Source organism: Leuresthes tenuis, unplaced genomic scaffold, assembly GCF_036924035.1.
Source record: "Leuresthes tenuis unplaced genomic scaffold, fLeuTen1.0.hap1 SCAF_4, whole genome shotgun sequence".
Lineage (NCBI taxonomy): Eukaryota > Metazoa > Chordata > Actinopteri > Atheriniformes > Atherinopsidae > Leuresthes > Leuresthes tenuis.
The window spans coordinates 3027461-3042300 of record NW_027325358.1 but is presented as its reverse complement, the minus strand read 5'-3'; the positions used below and the strand labels follow the sequence as shown (position 1 = coordinate 3042300).

Genomic DNA, 14840 nt, shown 5'->3' with positions numbered 1-14840 from the left:
TGGAAGGAAGCAGATCGAGCGCAGAGGTCATGCAGGTGTGGCGTCACACAGGTCAGATGGGGGCAGAAAAGCCAAAGCTGTAAGCTATCAGAGAGAGTTTAAAGTGCCGAACCAGTGTGTTCGTACCCGAGTTATCCTGCATGATGGTGTAGATGAGTTTACACACTCGCAGCAGCAGCGACACCTTCTTCTCAGGGGAGTACATCTTCCTCATGTTCAGGAACTTTTGGCGGATTTTCTCAATCGCCACAGAGTCGGGGGGCACGGCGCCATCCACCCCCAGCTCCTGGGGCTTCTTCATCTTCGCCAGGGCCAAGTTCTCCCTGAGCTGCTGCCAGGCTCCACTGCTCACCTACAGCAGGGGAACACGGGGTTAATCATCCCTGATGAAGCGATATATAAGTTTGACCCAGCCTTAACCATCCGAGGACCCGCAACATAAAGAAAAATTCAGGTTAGAATGTGCCACATGTTGTTAATGCTGAACTATGTGTTCAGCTTTTCGTTTTAGTACAGCCACCACTCTATCTTACCATCAACCATTACAGGTATGCAGCCACTTTTATTCCCGCAGAGACAGAGTTTTGCAGGAGTTTGTTCATGTATTTGCTGTTGGGCTTATTTAGGTTCATGAAATATTATTATAATAGGTAAAGTCCTGTTTAAAAAAGACCAAAGACCTCTTTTGCCAGAGTGTCCTGGCCTAAGACAGCAGCATCAGCGCGGTTACAACAAACTACACATTTGACCAAAGCAACGCAGTATCTATTCCTGCTTTCATGCAATCAGGTCCTTCATTCAATTTCGATAGAAAGTATCCACAAACCTGAAGGACTGAACAGTAGAAATCAGAGTGGTCAATCTTTCAGAATGCTTGATGAGGGTCTCGGTACAAACCCTTCGATAAAGGTGACCCAAAATCCACTGAATGCATCATCACAGCACAGAGTGCAGTATTCAGCTTCATTTTGCCTTCATTTTGCAAAGCTAATGGAGGCTTATTTAAAAAAATATGAATACAGTTGCTATGACTTGTCTCCTTAAGTTTAGATGCATCAAGTATTTTCCAACACAGTTGGTCAGCTATTATCGCTTATATCCTGTCTCACCTGGAAGTCGTGAAGAGCCACCTCGATCACGCTCTTCAGAGGCTTCAGGACACACTTGTGCATGGCCTTCTCCAGCACCTGGTCTGTGGAAGATAACGGCGACACACACACGGGTTTATAAGAAATCAAATCAGAAAGACATCACTGCATTTTCAAGTAATCCGATGAGTAATGTTGACAGTGCGTCACTGCCTGTTGTGCAACATCCCTGACAGCCCATTTCACACTCGACTGTCAGTTAAATGTGACAAAAAGAATATATATATGAATATATCATCCATTTTACTCCACATCACTTAAGACCTGCACAGTCAAGACTCTATTTTCCATGTCATGATATGTAAAAGTTAACATTTGAACGAGAGAACGTCCTTTCTTTTTAACAAAATGACCAAAAGCTACCTCAGTCATAGATATATGAGTGATATATGACAGTTCCTGTCCTTTCACAATAACTGGAAGCAACAAAACAAAACTATGTCTGACGCAGTCAAAGTTTAGCTGGTTTGTTAGAGTCTGACCATCCACTTATTTCATCAACCTGTCCCCAGATCCAGCAACTTAATCCTGAGTGTTTCATCCATTTATCCGCCATGTATTAAACTCTACAAAGACTCCATCTGTACCTCAGACCTACACACTATTCCCTGCCTACCTCAACTATCCGCAGCCTGTGCCAATGACACAATTGTGTTTTATTGTTCTGAGGCAGGACTGACGCAGCCATTCATGCTCCACATTCATCCTCTGCCTCCAGGCAGAGTTTATGCCACGTTTAAGCAATCAGCCACAGAATAAAATGCAGGTTTTGTAACGGCACAAATAACCTAATATCAGTGAGTCAGAGGAATGCGTTTAACTTCCAATAACAATCCCCCTCACGCCTGTACAGGTAAAGGTTGGACTGTTCTTTAATGCGCTGCTTTGGCAAAGAAATCCAAGCACAGGAAAGTCAGAGTGTTTACAGAAACTGGATCAATCCGTTAGATCCTCCCTTGTACACAAGGAGTGCCACTGAGCCTCTTCAGGAGTGCCATTTTCAGACTTTGGACTTCCTGCCTCCCTCCAGATATCGGCTCATTTCCTTCAGTGTTTGGAACTGGGTTTTATCTGAGCTACAAGCTGTTGGTGGGTTTCCCTTTGCTGCAACAAATATGTTTGTCAAGCGGCCAAGAACACAAACACTAAAACCCAAGAACGTGGAAATCCTCTGGAAACAAAGAATCTGAGGGCAAACTTTGAATTTCTCATTTCCAACACAGAAACGACAGCTTCCCTCTTCATTCACACCCCCCCTCTGCGTGTCCTCATTCAGCCACGGCTGTAAGTTAGGGCGTGTTGACACACTCTCACTCCCTTTGAAACACATAACAGCCGATCATTTAGCTTGTTGACCCAAAACATCATCTGAATTATTGCATTCAAGACAATAACTATTGTTTCTCCTTTTTAACTACAAGCAGAAACCAGTCATGAAGACTTCCTTCCCTGCTCCGGGTTATTCGTTTGAACTGAAGCGACTCGGGATTTTTTCATGTTAGTGCAAGCTCTGGTTTAGAGCTCAGCCTCCATGTCCACGGCGCCCGTCTGCGGCAGCTTTGCATGCCTGCCCCGTCTCTGCCTGCAGAGGGAACATCTGTGAGCGTGAGACGCTTTCTGTGTGGATCTGTGGTCAGAATAGATCACTTCTCTGTCTGGGAACAAGGCTTTGCTGTTATTGTTTACAATGAACAAGAGATGCGAGATGTGTGCAAACACACTTACGTATTCATGCAAAGCGGGTTCACTCTCATCCACAACAACACTGGAATAAAACTTCTCTCTTCCTCACTGGAGCTCCCTGCTCCGTCCGTGATTTTCTTTGCTTTAAAAAGACGACTTACTGCTGAGTTTAGTTTTTAGGCACATTTGGGCTTCATTGTTGTTGCAACTGATTTGGCAGTTCTGCCGACGTGAGCATTTTCACATCAAAAACACGAGCTTCGCTGCATTTTTGTGGCCTGTTGATGAGGACAAGGACACTTCTGTGTTTCAACATTTTCCAAAGTATTTCTCATCCAAGGCTGCTCACTTTGGTCCTTCACTAGTGAGTATTTTTAGGTGCAGGTTTGTGTTTTTTAAAGCCACGGCCTGAATGAAGCTGATTGACAGTTTTAACAACAATCTGTTGGATGTGAACAGTTGGCACTATTTAACTAGAATACCGCATTTTTCAGGCTATAAAGCACACCGGGTTATAAACCGCAATATCAGTGATTGACTGCTAACGGCTCTATTTTCAAACATAAAACGCACCGGGTTATAAGGCGCAATATCAATGATTGACTGCTAACGGCTCTATTTTCAAACATAAAACGCACCGGGTTATAAGGCGCATTATCAATGATTGACTGCTAACGGCTCTATTTTCAAACATAAAACGCACCGGGTTATAAAGAGCATTAAATGAAACAAAACTCAGAAAAGTCAAACTCTATTCAACTCACTCGTTGTGCTGTGTGACTGATAGCGTTGAGTTTGATCCGCTTCGTCATCATGTCTCTTAACAGGAGCCATTTCTGGGGCAGCGGGTATAGAAAATGAATCAATGAATGCACACACCTTAATGTTGAAGCACAGATCGTATTACTCCGTGGGGCTCGTGACTATGGTGGCCTATAAGGCTCAATCCATCAAGCAGCGCAGCTTCGTAGCTTTCCAAGGCCGTGCTGAAACATTTTGACAGATTTTTGAGCGCCGTGTACCACATAAAATCGGTTCTAGGTCAGAAAGCACAACCAGAATTAATTCATATATTGGGCGCACCGCATTTTAAGGCGCACTGTCGATTTTTGAGAAAATTAAAGGATTTTAAGTTTGCCTCATAGTCTGAAAAATACGGTAGTTTTCAGTGTTTAAGATATTCCTCCAGTGACTGGAAAAGCCAGTGAGACTTTCTGCCACAGCACTAAACTGGTTTGAATCAGACAGACGCAACTTTGTGTGATCTGTGCAAACAAAAATAACAAGTGGAGTTCCGCAGGGTTCTATACTGGGACAACTTAGTTATAAAGTCAGCCTTCCATCACCTGAAGAACAATAAAAAGACTAATGCCTGTGATTTAGAAAAGCATGCATTTATCTTCAATAGACTTGATTATTGTAGCGCCGTATTTCCTGGTCTGCCTAAAAGATCGACCAGACAGCTGCAGCTGATTCCGAGTCCTCACCAAGACCTGAAAAGTGGATCATATCACTCCAGTCCTGAGGTCTCTACACTGACTATATGTACATTAAAGAGATGATTCTAAAACACTGCTGTTAGTTAAAAACCTTTAAATAGTTTAGAGCCAAAGTACTTTCCAGATCCTGGTACCTTATGGACCTTTCGGGCACCTTATGCTATGTTCACATAACCCATCCATTTTCTACACCCGCTTAACCCGTCATCCGGGTCACCCTGGACAAGTCGCCAGTCCATCACAGGGCCACACAGAGACAAACAACCACACACACTCTTAAAGACAATTTACCACCAAATAACCTGCATGTTTTTGGATGGTGGGAGGAAGCCGCAGTACCCGGAGAGAACATGCTAACTGAAATGCCCCAGCTGGGAGTTGAACCTGCTGAACCTTCTTGCTGTGAGGTGACGGTGCTAAACCCCACACCACCGTGCAGCCCATGTTCACATAACCTGCCACATTATTCAGTTCCAACTACAAGAGTCCTGTTTTTTACTTTAATGTCAACGCTACTGCCCACTTAAACAGTAAATATGTACAATAAATACTTTCTTGAATGCCTCATTTGTATGAGCAAAGGAAAATGTCATATTTGTGAGACCCCTCGGGAGCTTAGAAAGAGAAACAATTCTAGAATGGAAACTATTGCTTCTGCTATTTAAGAAGCTATTGCTAGCAGTGCTGCTGGTAAGTTAAGACAACAACACTCATGGAAGTATGCATGGAACATACAGAACATTGCCATGTATTGGATATGCATCCAATTTCAGACCAAATACTGAAGGTATGAGCACAGTAATTGGAACATAAATCAATAAAAAAAATCTGATTTGGGTCACTTCAGCCCGTACATGTGGATGTAAACAGTGGTGGGGGGTTAGGGTTCTGGAACAGGTTTGCTGCCTGAGATAAAACTAAACATGAAGAGCCTGATTTCTGTTTTTATGCTTCATGTATGTGGAACAAACTCCCAGAACACTGCAGCTCTGCTGCAACTCTTCTTCTTTTACATCAAACTCTCAAACTTTGGCTTGCATTTGATTGACTGATTCAAATAAAAGACTTAAATCGTGTCAATATCGGTAAAAACATATTCCCTACACTGCACCTTTAATGCTCTCACATTGTATGATTTGTAGTTTTAACATATTTTATGTAAAGCAGGTTGAATCACCTGGTGCTGGATCACGTTATATGATCCCTTAACTGATAAGAAATATATTTGAATAAAATGTTTGCCCTTCAATTTCAGCCTCAACTGCACTGTGAATTTATTCCAAGCACAGGCCAAGAATATCTCTCTGCAGTACAGCCTGCTGGCATTTCTGTAACCCAACACCAGTAATGAGGCAGACCAATATGGAAAACTTAATCTCCAGCTTTGGTTCCCAAGATGATGGAAAGATTTTCATTTGGAGACACTTTACTCAGTTTTACTTCCCCAACGTTAGGAATGAAAACTTGTAGAGAACTGCATGCTGTCAGAGGAACAATACGACTAAAGCGTCACACAAGCCCACGCACGCATGCAGAAGTGTTTCACAAGGTCAGCACGCAGCGAATCTCAGGCTTCAAACACTCACCGATCTGGTCCTCGGGTATGAGAGACTCTATGGGGGGGTCGAGCTCCGAGCTCTGGCGCAGATAAGCCTTCATCTGCGTCATAAACTGCCTCAAAGTTTGCAGGAAATCCACCCCCGACGTGTGGCAGCTACGATTCTCCTGAACTAAGCCGATGTAGTCCTGAACAAGCGAGCCAAAATAAGAGCTTTTGTCCCGGGACAGCTCAGCGATCCGCTTCACGGCCCGTCTCTCTGGGGTCATGAGGGAGCTGAGCATGCCGCTCACCTTGCTGAAGCGTCCCTTCAGGGCTCTGGGGAGGATGAAGGATCCACCGCTCAGGCTAACTCCAACCCTTCTGCTCCGGGCTTTGAAGGACGGACGGAGGCGCATTTCTAGATCTGCCTCCAGGCCCACCCCATAGTCTTCCTCCTCTTCCTCCTCAACATCCTCATCCTCCTCACTGCTGTCCTCTACCGGGTCCTGGTTGTTTAAGTGTCCAGACGGGCTGGGGGCCAGGCCCAGGGAGAACCCAGGAGACTGCGAATACTCCAGTGAATCGGAGGAAGAGGTCGACATGCTCATGTCACTGAGCCGCTGCCGGCCTCTCTCGTGAGGACCAGGTGGACTCCCAGCGATATTCTCCGGCGGGACGTCAGCAGGGACGGCGGCCGGAGGCTGGCAGGTCGGAAGCTTGGCACGAGACAGCGCTTTGGCGATGGTTTCGTCATCGAGGGCAATGTGGCAGCGGTGGGCTTCCAGGTCCGGCCTCTTGGGCCGTGGAGGTGGTGGATTTGGGGAACTGGCACTTTTGGTTGGGCTGCTGGTCTTGCTGCCCATTGATGGTGCAGCAGGAGCTGGGCGCCGGCTGGTGGACTGCTGCCTCGAAGGTACAGCCTCTGGCATGCTCTTGGGTCTGGTGGTTGCTACTGGAGGCTCAGGTGGAGGTGGAGCAGGCCGGCGGCGTGGCATTGAGCGGGGAGGAGGGGGGCGAGGTGGAGGGGATTTGCCGTTCAGTTTGATTGGATCCACGTGTTGCTCGCAGCTCCGGCTGGTGGTTAACAGCGTTGAATCCACCACATTCTCAAGGTCGCACTTTGAAGGCGGGTCGTCCCCACAGCGGAAGCGGTAGTTATGAGTCTGCAGAAACAGCGGGTTAACGAAGCACAGCGGCCCGCTGGGATGTCTGCTCTCAGGGTAAAAGGAAGGTGGAAGAGTGTGGGACTGTAAGGTCGGAGGTGCACTGTCACTATGAGCCCCGGTATGCCGCTGCGGCGACCCCACGCCCTCTTTGCTGCCGTTAGTCCGCTGTGGGCTGAGGGTCCGGCTCAGAGGACGACAGGGACGGGGGGAGGAGCGCCGCTGACTGCACAGAGCAGAGTCCCAGAAGCCTGTTAAACACACACAGAAAAACACTGAGAAACATTAACCAAAGCTCTCCCACAGCTGCTGGTGCCTGGAATCTGGAAAAGATCAGATAAAGACAGCATAAACTACCTCCCAACAACACCTCAAACGTCTCCTCAAGCTTTTCAGAGTATTTCTTTTTGTCTTTTTCCTGGCTGGAAGCAGAAGAGCAGTGAATCCAGCCCGTGTCTCTTGGCTCTGATTCACCGGTTACCAACACACACTCAGAGGCGCAGGGAGGGAGTCGCCCATGCTAATGACAGAGTGGGAGGGCCCTGAACACACCACAGAGCACACAGTTCCAGTTCCACCACTCCCCTGTTCCTCCTCTGAATTTCCCTGGAGCTCCTTTGACTGACTCTTTTAAAATCTTTCCCTTTTTTTGCTCTTGTGTGGAATTCATTCATGTCTGTGAAACTTTTATATTAATAGCACACCCCCCCCTTTAACACACACATGCTTTAATAATTAAGAAGACAAAAATCTTTGAAGCGACTGAAACATGAGCCCAGCAATGACTAAAGCTGCTGGCTAAAAATGGAAAGATTAACTCTTGCATTCCTGAGGTAAAACAGACACCGGCTACAGCTGATAGAGCAGCTTCACATGTCTCATAATACACTGGAGTATGAAATCTGAGGTATTCTCACTGGTGTGTGTGAGCAATGAGCAGCTGACACTGTGGCGTCGATCAGCAGGTTAACCGGCTCCAGTAACACCTCATACCGACCGGCCGTACTGACAGAGAGGCGGAGATACCGAACACAAAGATACTTTACAGTTGCCCTGCGGCTGCTGTCCAATGACAGCGAATACTGGGCAGGTGCAGCCAGTAAGTTTAAAGATAAAGATGAAAAAAAAAAACAGGAACACTTCCTCCTCCATGCACTGGTCATTGTTTGACTAGAAGTATATTTTAAGAAGCTGATAAAAAGCTGGACTTTAGTCAGACGATAACCAAGCCAGATATCCCACATAATTGTAAGAATAATTATTTTGTTTGTGGAGAAGTCGGGTGCTAAAAAAAAAGGTGTTGCAGACCTCAGCCTGACTGAAATGCTGTGGTGGGACCTTAAGAGAGCTGTGCAGAAACCACTGCTGCAAACCTCAATGAGCTGAAGCACCGCTGGAGAGAAGAGTGGCCGAGATTCCTCCAGAACCAGGAGAGAGACTGATAACGTCCCACAGGAAACCATCACTGCAGCTCACTGCTGCTGAAGCTGCTGGATCAGGGGTTCACTTAGTTTTACTCACTGCAGCTGAAGCTGCTGGATCAGGGGTTCACTTAGTTTTACTCACTGCTGCTGAAGCTGCTGGATCAGGGGTTCACTTAGTTTTACTCACTGCTGCTGAAGCTGCTGCTACAGGCTGGTGGATCAGGGGTTCACTTAGTTTTACACTCACTGCAGCTCACTGCTGCTGAAGCTGCTGGATCAGGGGTTCACTTAGTTTTACTCACTGCAGCTGAAGCTGCTGGATCAGGGGTTCACTTAGTTTTACTCACTGCTGCTGAAGCTGCTGGATCAGGGGTTCACTTAGTTTTACTCACTGCTGCTGAAGCTGCTGCTACAGGCTGGTGGATCAGGGGTTCACTTAGTTTTACACTCACTGCAGCTCACTGCTGCTGAAGCTGCTGGATCAGGGGTTCACTTAGTTTTACTCACTGCTGCTGAAGCTTCTGCTGAAGCTGCTGGATCAGGGGTTCACTTAGTTTTACACTCACTGCAGCTGCTGGATCAGGGGTTCACTTAGTTTTACACTCACTGCAGCTGCTGGATCAGGGGTTCACTTAGTTTTACTCACTGCTGCTGAAGCTGCTGCTACAAGCTGCTGGATCAGGGGTTCACTTAGTTTTACACTCACTGCAGCTGCTGGATCAGGGGTTCACTTAGTTTTACACTCACTGCAGCTGCTGGATCAGGGGTTCACTTAGTTTTACTCACTGCTGCTGAAGCTGCTGCTACAGGCTGGTGGGTCATGGGATTCACTTAGTGTCCGACACGCTGCTTCTGCATTTTGTCTTAGTTTTCATTCAGTAAATACTGACCGTGTCATCTGTCATGTGTTATATGACATACGCCTAAGATCAAGAATGGTTTAGAACGAGAAATGTTTTCACTTCCTGATCCATACAAACTTTTTTCACATGACCATATAAGCTAAAATCTTTATGAACGTCTGATGAACCAGATTCTGTCTGGTCGCACATAACTTCTGCGAATCACAGCATTTAACTGAAAATTAAAATACCAACATGTAGGTCCTGGAAGAAAATTAAGTATTTGCTGAGATATTCTCCCAATTCAGCTCAGGTACAAAACTCTCATTTAGTGTTTTCAGTTGGTTTTTATTGGCTGATTCTTTCTGTCCAGCTGTTACCACAGAAACGTAATCCCACAGTAAAATAAAAACATGCATCTGGGCTCAGTTTCTGTTCGATAAATCATGACACCAGGTAATACGTCAGGTTTTGTTGTTCATCGGAGGTTGATTTGATCCAAATTCTAAGACCCAGTAAGGAGCAGATGATTTTCTTATTATTTTCTGATCCATAGAACCTTGTGCTTTACTTTTCACTTGAATTCATTCATAATTTCATTAAATACCGTAAAAAAATCTACAAGATGCTCATCTTCAGGACATACAGGATCTTAAAGTTAAGAGTATTTAGCCAAAATCGACAGAGTTGTTTCTTTTTTTAACCAAATTTCATGAGAAAAAGCCTTTTGGCTCGTCTAACTTTGCTGACTCACACACAGATATGACAGATAACTATCCTGTCTTTAAGAGGAATACGCTAAAGTGACTCAGAATCAACACTCCCTGTGCCCTCCGAGGCAGCAGATAAGGTGCAAAGTAGCTGCAATATCATTTCTTTGTCTGTTTATGCACATGTGCACACCCCGATTCCAAAGTCCGGTTCAAATCTGTCTGCTTTAAATAGAAACTTTTCAATGTCAAGGGTTTGTTTGCCTTAATGACGGAAGGAGTTTCAAAGAAAAGCTTGGGGGCTGGCTCACACTTACAGGCCTTTCAGCCTCTCTGACTCAACGTCAAGTTTCAGAAGTTCAATGCAGAAAGATTAACTGTGCAGGCGTCCACCCACTCAGAGGAATGCCACAGACTCGTGCTCCTGTCAATTTAGTATTCATGCTTGCAAGCCTGCTCTGTTTTTCCTAAACGTAGTGTGATGGTATGTAGTTTTTAGATGGTATACAGCTTTCCACTGGCCACTCCCTTCTCTGAGAGCCACAGTAAGCACTCAGCTATGCTGCAGCTTCCCACTGCAGGAAGCTGAGTCACTGCAGTGTTACAGCAGCTGAGCCAGGAATAACTGAAGCTGCTGTGAAATGATCAATGCAACGTGACAATAACAACAAATACGAGCTGCAGACACTGTTTGGGTGATAGCAGAGTGACTGAGTGCAGAATAAAAACGCTTTCAGTGAGAACCATCCCACAAAGAGTGAGCACTGATGGAAAAAACATATTCTTGAGCTATACAGGTTCACCAAACCAGAAACCGAAGAAGATGATGGTGTTCAGTTGTTGCTGCTGCTGCTCAGCAATCAGATGTTCAACCTGAGTGTCAGAGTTTGCACAAGATGAGAAGATAAAGATGAGTTTCATGCTTCTGCGTTCGGCTCAGAGCTGAAGCAGGACACCATGAAGGGTGTTAAAATGCCGCTAAAGTCGGTGTTTTTCATGGAGGACACTCAGAGTCTCCTCACTGACCCGTTAAGATCCAAGTTCAGTGGAAGGAGGATGTTTTTTTAGTGGAATAAATACTGGTAGACACTGGTTTGATGCCTAAGATTCCTCCAGAAATCCTCGTTGTTTAATGATGCAGAAATTCTCCGTTTCACGGCATTTACTCGACATGCTGTTTCTGACGCATTCTGATACAAACTGGAGGTTTTTGTTTGCTCCTTCAGTCCGTGTTTGGTTCTTTTAAAGAATAAAAAATATATGGTTTGATGCCTAAGATTCCCAGTTTAAACATAAAAAATGACTTGGTCTGGTTTAGGAAAAGATCAGGTTCAAAAACAGAAATCCTCGTTGGTTAATGGTGCAGAAATTCTCAGTTTCTTCGTATTTGGTTCTTTTAAAAGAATAAAAAAATATCTGGTTACGTTTGAGCACCAGAAATACCCGGTAACCTTAAAGAAAAAGCTTGAAACTAAGAGTGAGCATCAGTTTCAGAAAGCCGCCACGGTGGAAGAGCTTCAGCCCGTGTCGGTGTAACCCGAGCTGTGGTCTCAGGAGGTTTGTGACAAAAATCATCCCAAACACAGAGAATCTGCTGGAGCTCATCACCCGGACACCGAATGTTCGGGGCGAGCTTGTTGCGTTCTTCACACTTTGATCTGCTGTGTGGTTTCTATTCATTAAACATTATTACTTTGACAAAGTGCTGAGTTGAGGCGCTTTATGTTAAAGAAAACAGTATGTGGACAGATTCCTTGAAGCTCAGCTCAAACCAAAATATGTCATTTCAACATTTCCACTTGTATCTGCACTAATAAAACTAGAGCCAGCGTGTCAGCTTCAGCGGTTTGTGGGCATTTTTCTTTTTAAACTGAAAGCACCAGGCTGTTGTTTTTCCCTGAAATCTTTCTGCTGAGACAGGACAATCACTTGTGGGGGATGATTCGTCACCTCTGATTCTTGTAAAGCAAATTTATGGAGCATTTCCACCAACAACACCCAGAATTTAAATGACTCACAGCTTGTTTTGTGGAGCTGAGAAGTAATTTCACCATCTTTAACCAGTCTGAACTCATGTATACCAACAGCTGCATTAGCAGTAAGAAAATTCAACCCTTTGGTAAATGTTCAGTCATGAAAACATCATCCTGGTGTATTTCCCATTTATTTGGCCATTGTGACTCTGAGTCCAGCTTAACTCACTCTCCATCTGCTTATTTCTGTTTGCTTCTGTCAGACTTGACAACAAATGTTTCTAATAAATCTTGTACTGATCGTGTTTCTCTGTAAAGCTGCTGGAAGCTCTGTTGGCTCAGGCTGTTTTCTACGACTCCTTGCCTGCTCAAATCAGAGGTGGAAAGTGCAAAGTTAGCAGACCAGTAGCAACACAGTAGACATAACGGGAAATACACCTGGCTGAATGAAGGCAGAAATGAGTGAAACTGCAGCCACAGATAAGACTACCTGCTCCGAGCTGAGCCACCTCCTCCAGTTCTTTCTGGGTCTTGGCGGATGCAATGGCCTCTGGGAGTTTTAGCGTGAATGGCAGAACATCTCTAAGTCAAAGAAAACAAGGAGAAGAAGGTGAGGAAAAACGCTAAACGTGGTGTTAAAAATAAGAAAACACGAGAGCAAGAACCAAAAAAGGAGCTGAAATAGAAATGAAAGTGTGTGGAGACTTTCTCGAGCAGATCGCTCTCTGTTTGTGGTTTTTCTCTCTGCATCACTGCTCCTGATCTGACAAGAGAACTGATTATGCCACAACTTTGGTGGGCAAAATTACCCTGAATACAGACAAACAGAGAAGTGAAAACACTCCTAAACACCACTCACGTACTCTTTGTTTCCATTTCACAGTAACAGATATGAAACTCCAAAGAAACATTAGGAAAACGGCTTTTTGCAGAAATGCTGCTCGGCAGCCCTGAGCATTCATGATCTCGGATGCCTGTTTGGTTCGAGGTGCATCTCTGGAGTCAGATGTTGTGTTGTGTTTGCAGCGCAGCTATTTCCTGTGTCCGTCTGCGTCTCCTGAGCCGACACGCAGTAAAACAGAAGTGAGAGCCTTGGGCACTGCTTACTCGACAAACATTATTTTCATCCGTGGATTTTCCATCCTCAGCTTGCAAAGCAACAGCAGATTGAAGTAAAAACAGAAGCCGGATGGTGTGACAGATGCTTATTTACCTGCTAATGCAGTAGAAGGACACCAGGCGGAACAGATCTGCAAAGCTGATCCCAGATCCCTCGAGAGAAAAGGCTACAGAAAAATGACAGATTTAGTCAAAGATTTAGACTGGAGACAACACAAAAGTATACTTTTATACATATATATATTTATTGTGTATATGTGAGTGTTTTCTTTTCATTTTACTGAGGGATTATTTTTCTTTCTTCCAGGAACTACATGTTGGTATTTTCATTTTCAGTTAAATATCCTTAGAAATATGATTCATAAAGGGTTCCCACATGTTATGTGCCACCACACAGAATCTGGTTCATTTGAATTCTTAAAGATTTTAGCTTCTATGGTCACGTGAAAAAAGGAAGTAAACCCTGTTTCACTTCCACAGTTGTATGGATCAGAAAATAAAAAACATTCTACTCCTACACAGTTCATGAAATGAGGTAAATACAACCTCAAATGAACAACACATGACATGTTTGTCATATCATATCCCCTGTGTTTGGGATCTTTGTCCTGTTGATGAGCCAGTTTCAGCCCAGCTTTAGCTGTGGGACAGATGGCCTCACATTTGACTCTAGAATACTTTGGTATCCAGAGGAGTTCATGGTGGACTCAATGACTGCAAGGTGCCCAGGTCCTGTGGCTGCAGAACCAGCCCAGATCATCAGCCCTCCACCACCGTGCTTGACAGCTGGTATGAGGTGTTTGTGCTGATATGCTGTGTTTAGTTTCCTCCAAACGTGCTGCTGTGCATTATGACCAAACATCTCCACTTTGCTCTGGTCTGTCCAAAGGACATTGTTCCAGAAGTCTTGAGCTTTGTTCAGATGCAGCTTTGCAAACCTAAGCTGTGCTGCCATGTTCTTTTTAGAGAGAAGAGGCTTTCTCCTGCAGCCCTTCCAAACAAGCCATCCTTGTTCAGTCTTTTTCTAACTGTGCTGTCATGACCTTTAACCTTTAACATGCTAACTGAGGCCTGTAGAGTCTGAGATGTAGCTCTGGGCTTCTTCACCTTGGGGTGAACTTGCTGGGACGTCCACTCCTGGGAAGATTGACAGCTGTCCTGAATGTTTTCCACTTGTGAATAATCTTTCTCTCTGTAGAATGATGGACTCCAGATAGTTTGGAAATGGCCTTATAACCCTTCCCAGACTGATGGGCAGCAACAGCTGCTTCTCTAAGATCATTGCTGATGTCTTTCCTCCTTGGCATCGTGTTAAACTGACAGAACTTCTGCTTTTATGGAGCTGCTCACACTGACTGATGATCAGTTAATCAGATCATTGATCAGCAGCAGCTGGCTGCTACTTACCTTCTTAGTTCCTGTGGAAGCAGTGAGGGTTCACTTAGTTTTTCCACACACTGCTTCTGGGTTTTTGTCTTAGTTTTGATCCAGATAAGTCAATCCTTATAACTGAACGAGGGTGTACTTTATTTTTCACATGACCATTGATTCAGCCTATTTCAAGGCTGCAGTTTCCTTTCTCAAGTCAGCATTCAGACACAGAACCCAGTTCAAACTGTACTTGAATCAGGCGAACTTAATACAGCAGAACATGAGGCCAACTGGAGAGCAGCTGACCTACATCTAAAGGTCAAATCAGGCCACTCCCTCCCATGTGTGCAGAGAAAATCCACAGCTGG

The 14840-nt window shown here is 44.9% G+C and overlaps 1 protein-coding gene across 2 annotated transcripts in view; it reads right to left on the bottom strand.

Moving 5' to 3' along the window:
- LOC140305302 (ras and Rab interactor 2-like) overlaps positions 1-14840 on the bottom strand; it is a 44062-nt gene that overhangs the window by 4516 nt on the left and 24706 nt on the right. For both annotated transcript variants that reach the window (XM_072384089.1, XM_072384090.1), the window contains exons 6-10: positions 13196-13268; positions 12473-12564; positions 5917-7284; positions 1110-1192; positions 127-352 (exon numbers count right to left, since the gene is read on the bottom strand). In XM_072384089.1, coding sequence (XP_072240190.1) covers positions 127-352; positions 1110-1192; positions 5917-7284; positions 12473-12564; positions 13196-13268 — 1842 coding nt within the window. The remainder of the gene's footprint in view (positions 1-126; positions 353-1109; positions 1193-5916; positions 7285-12472; positions 12565-13195; positions 13269-14840) is intronic.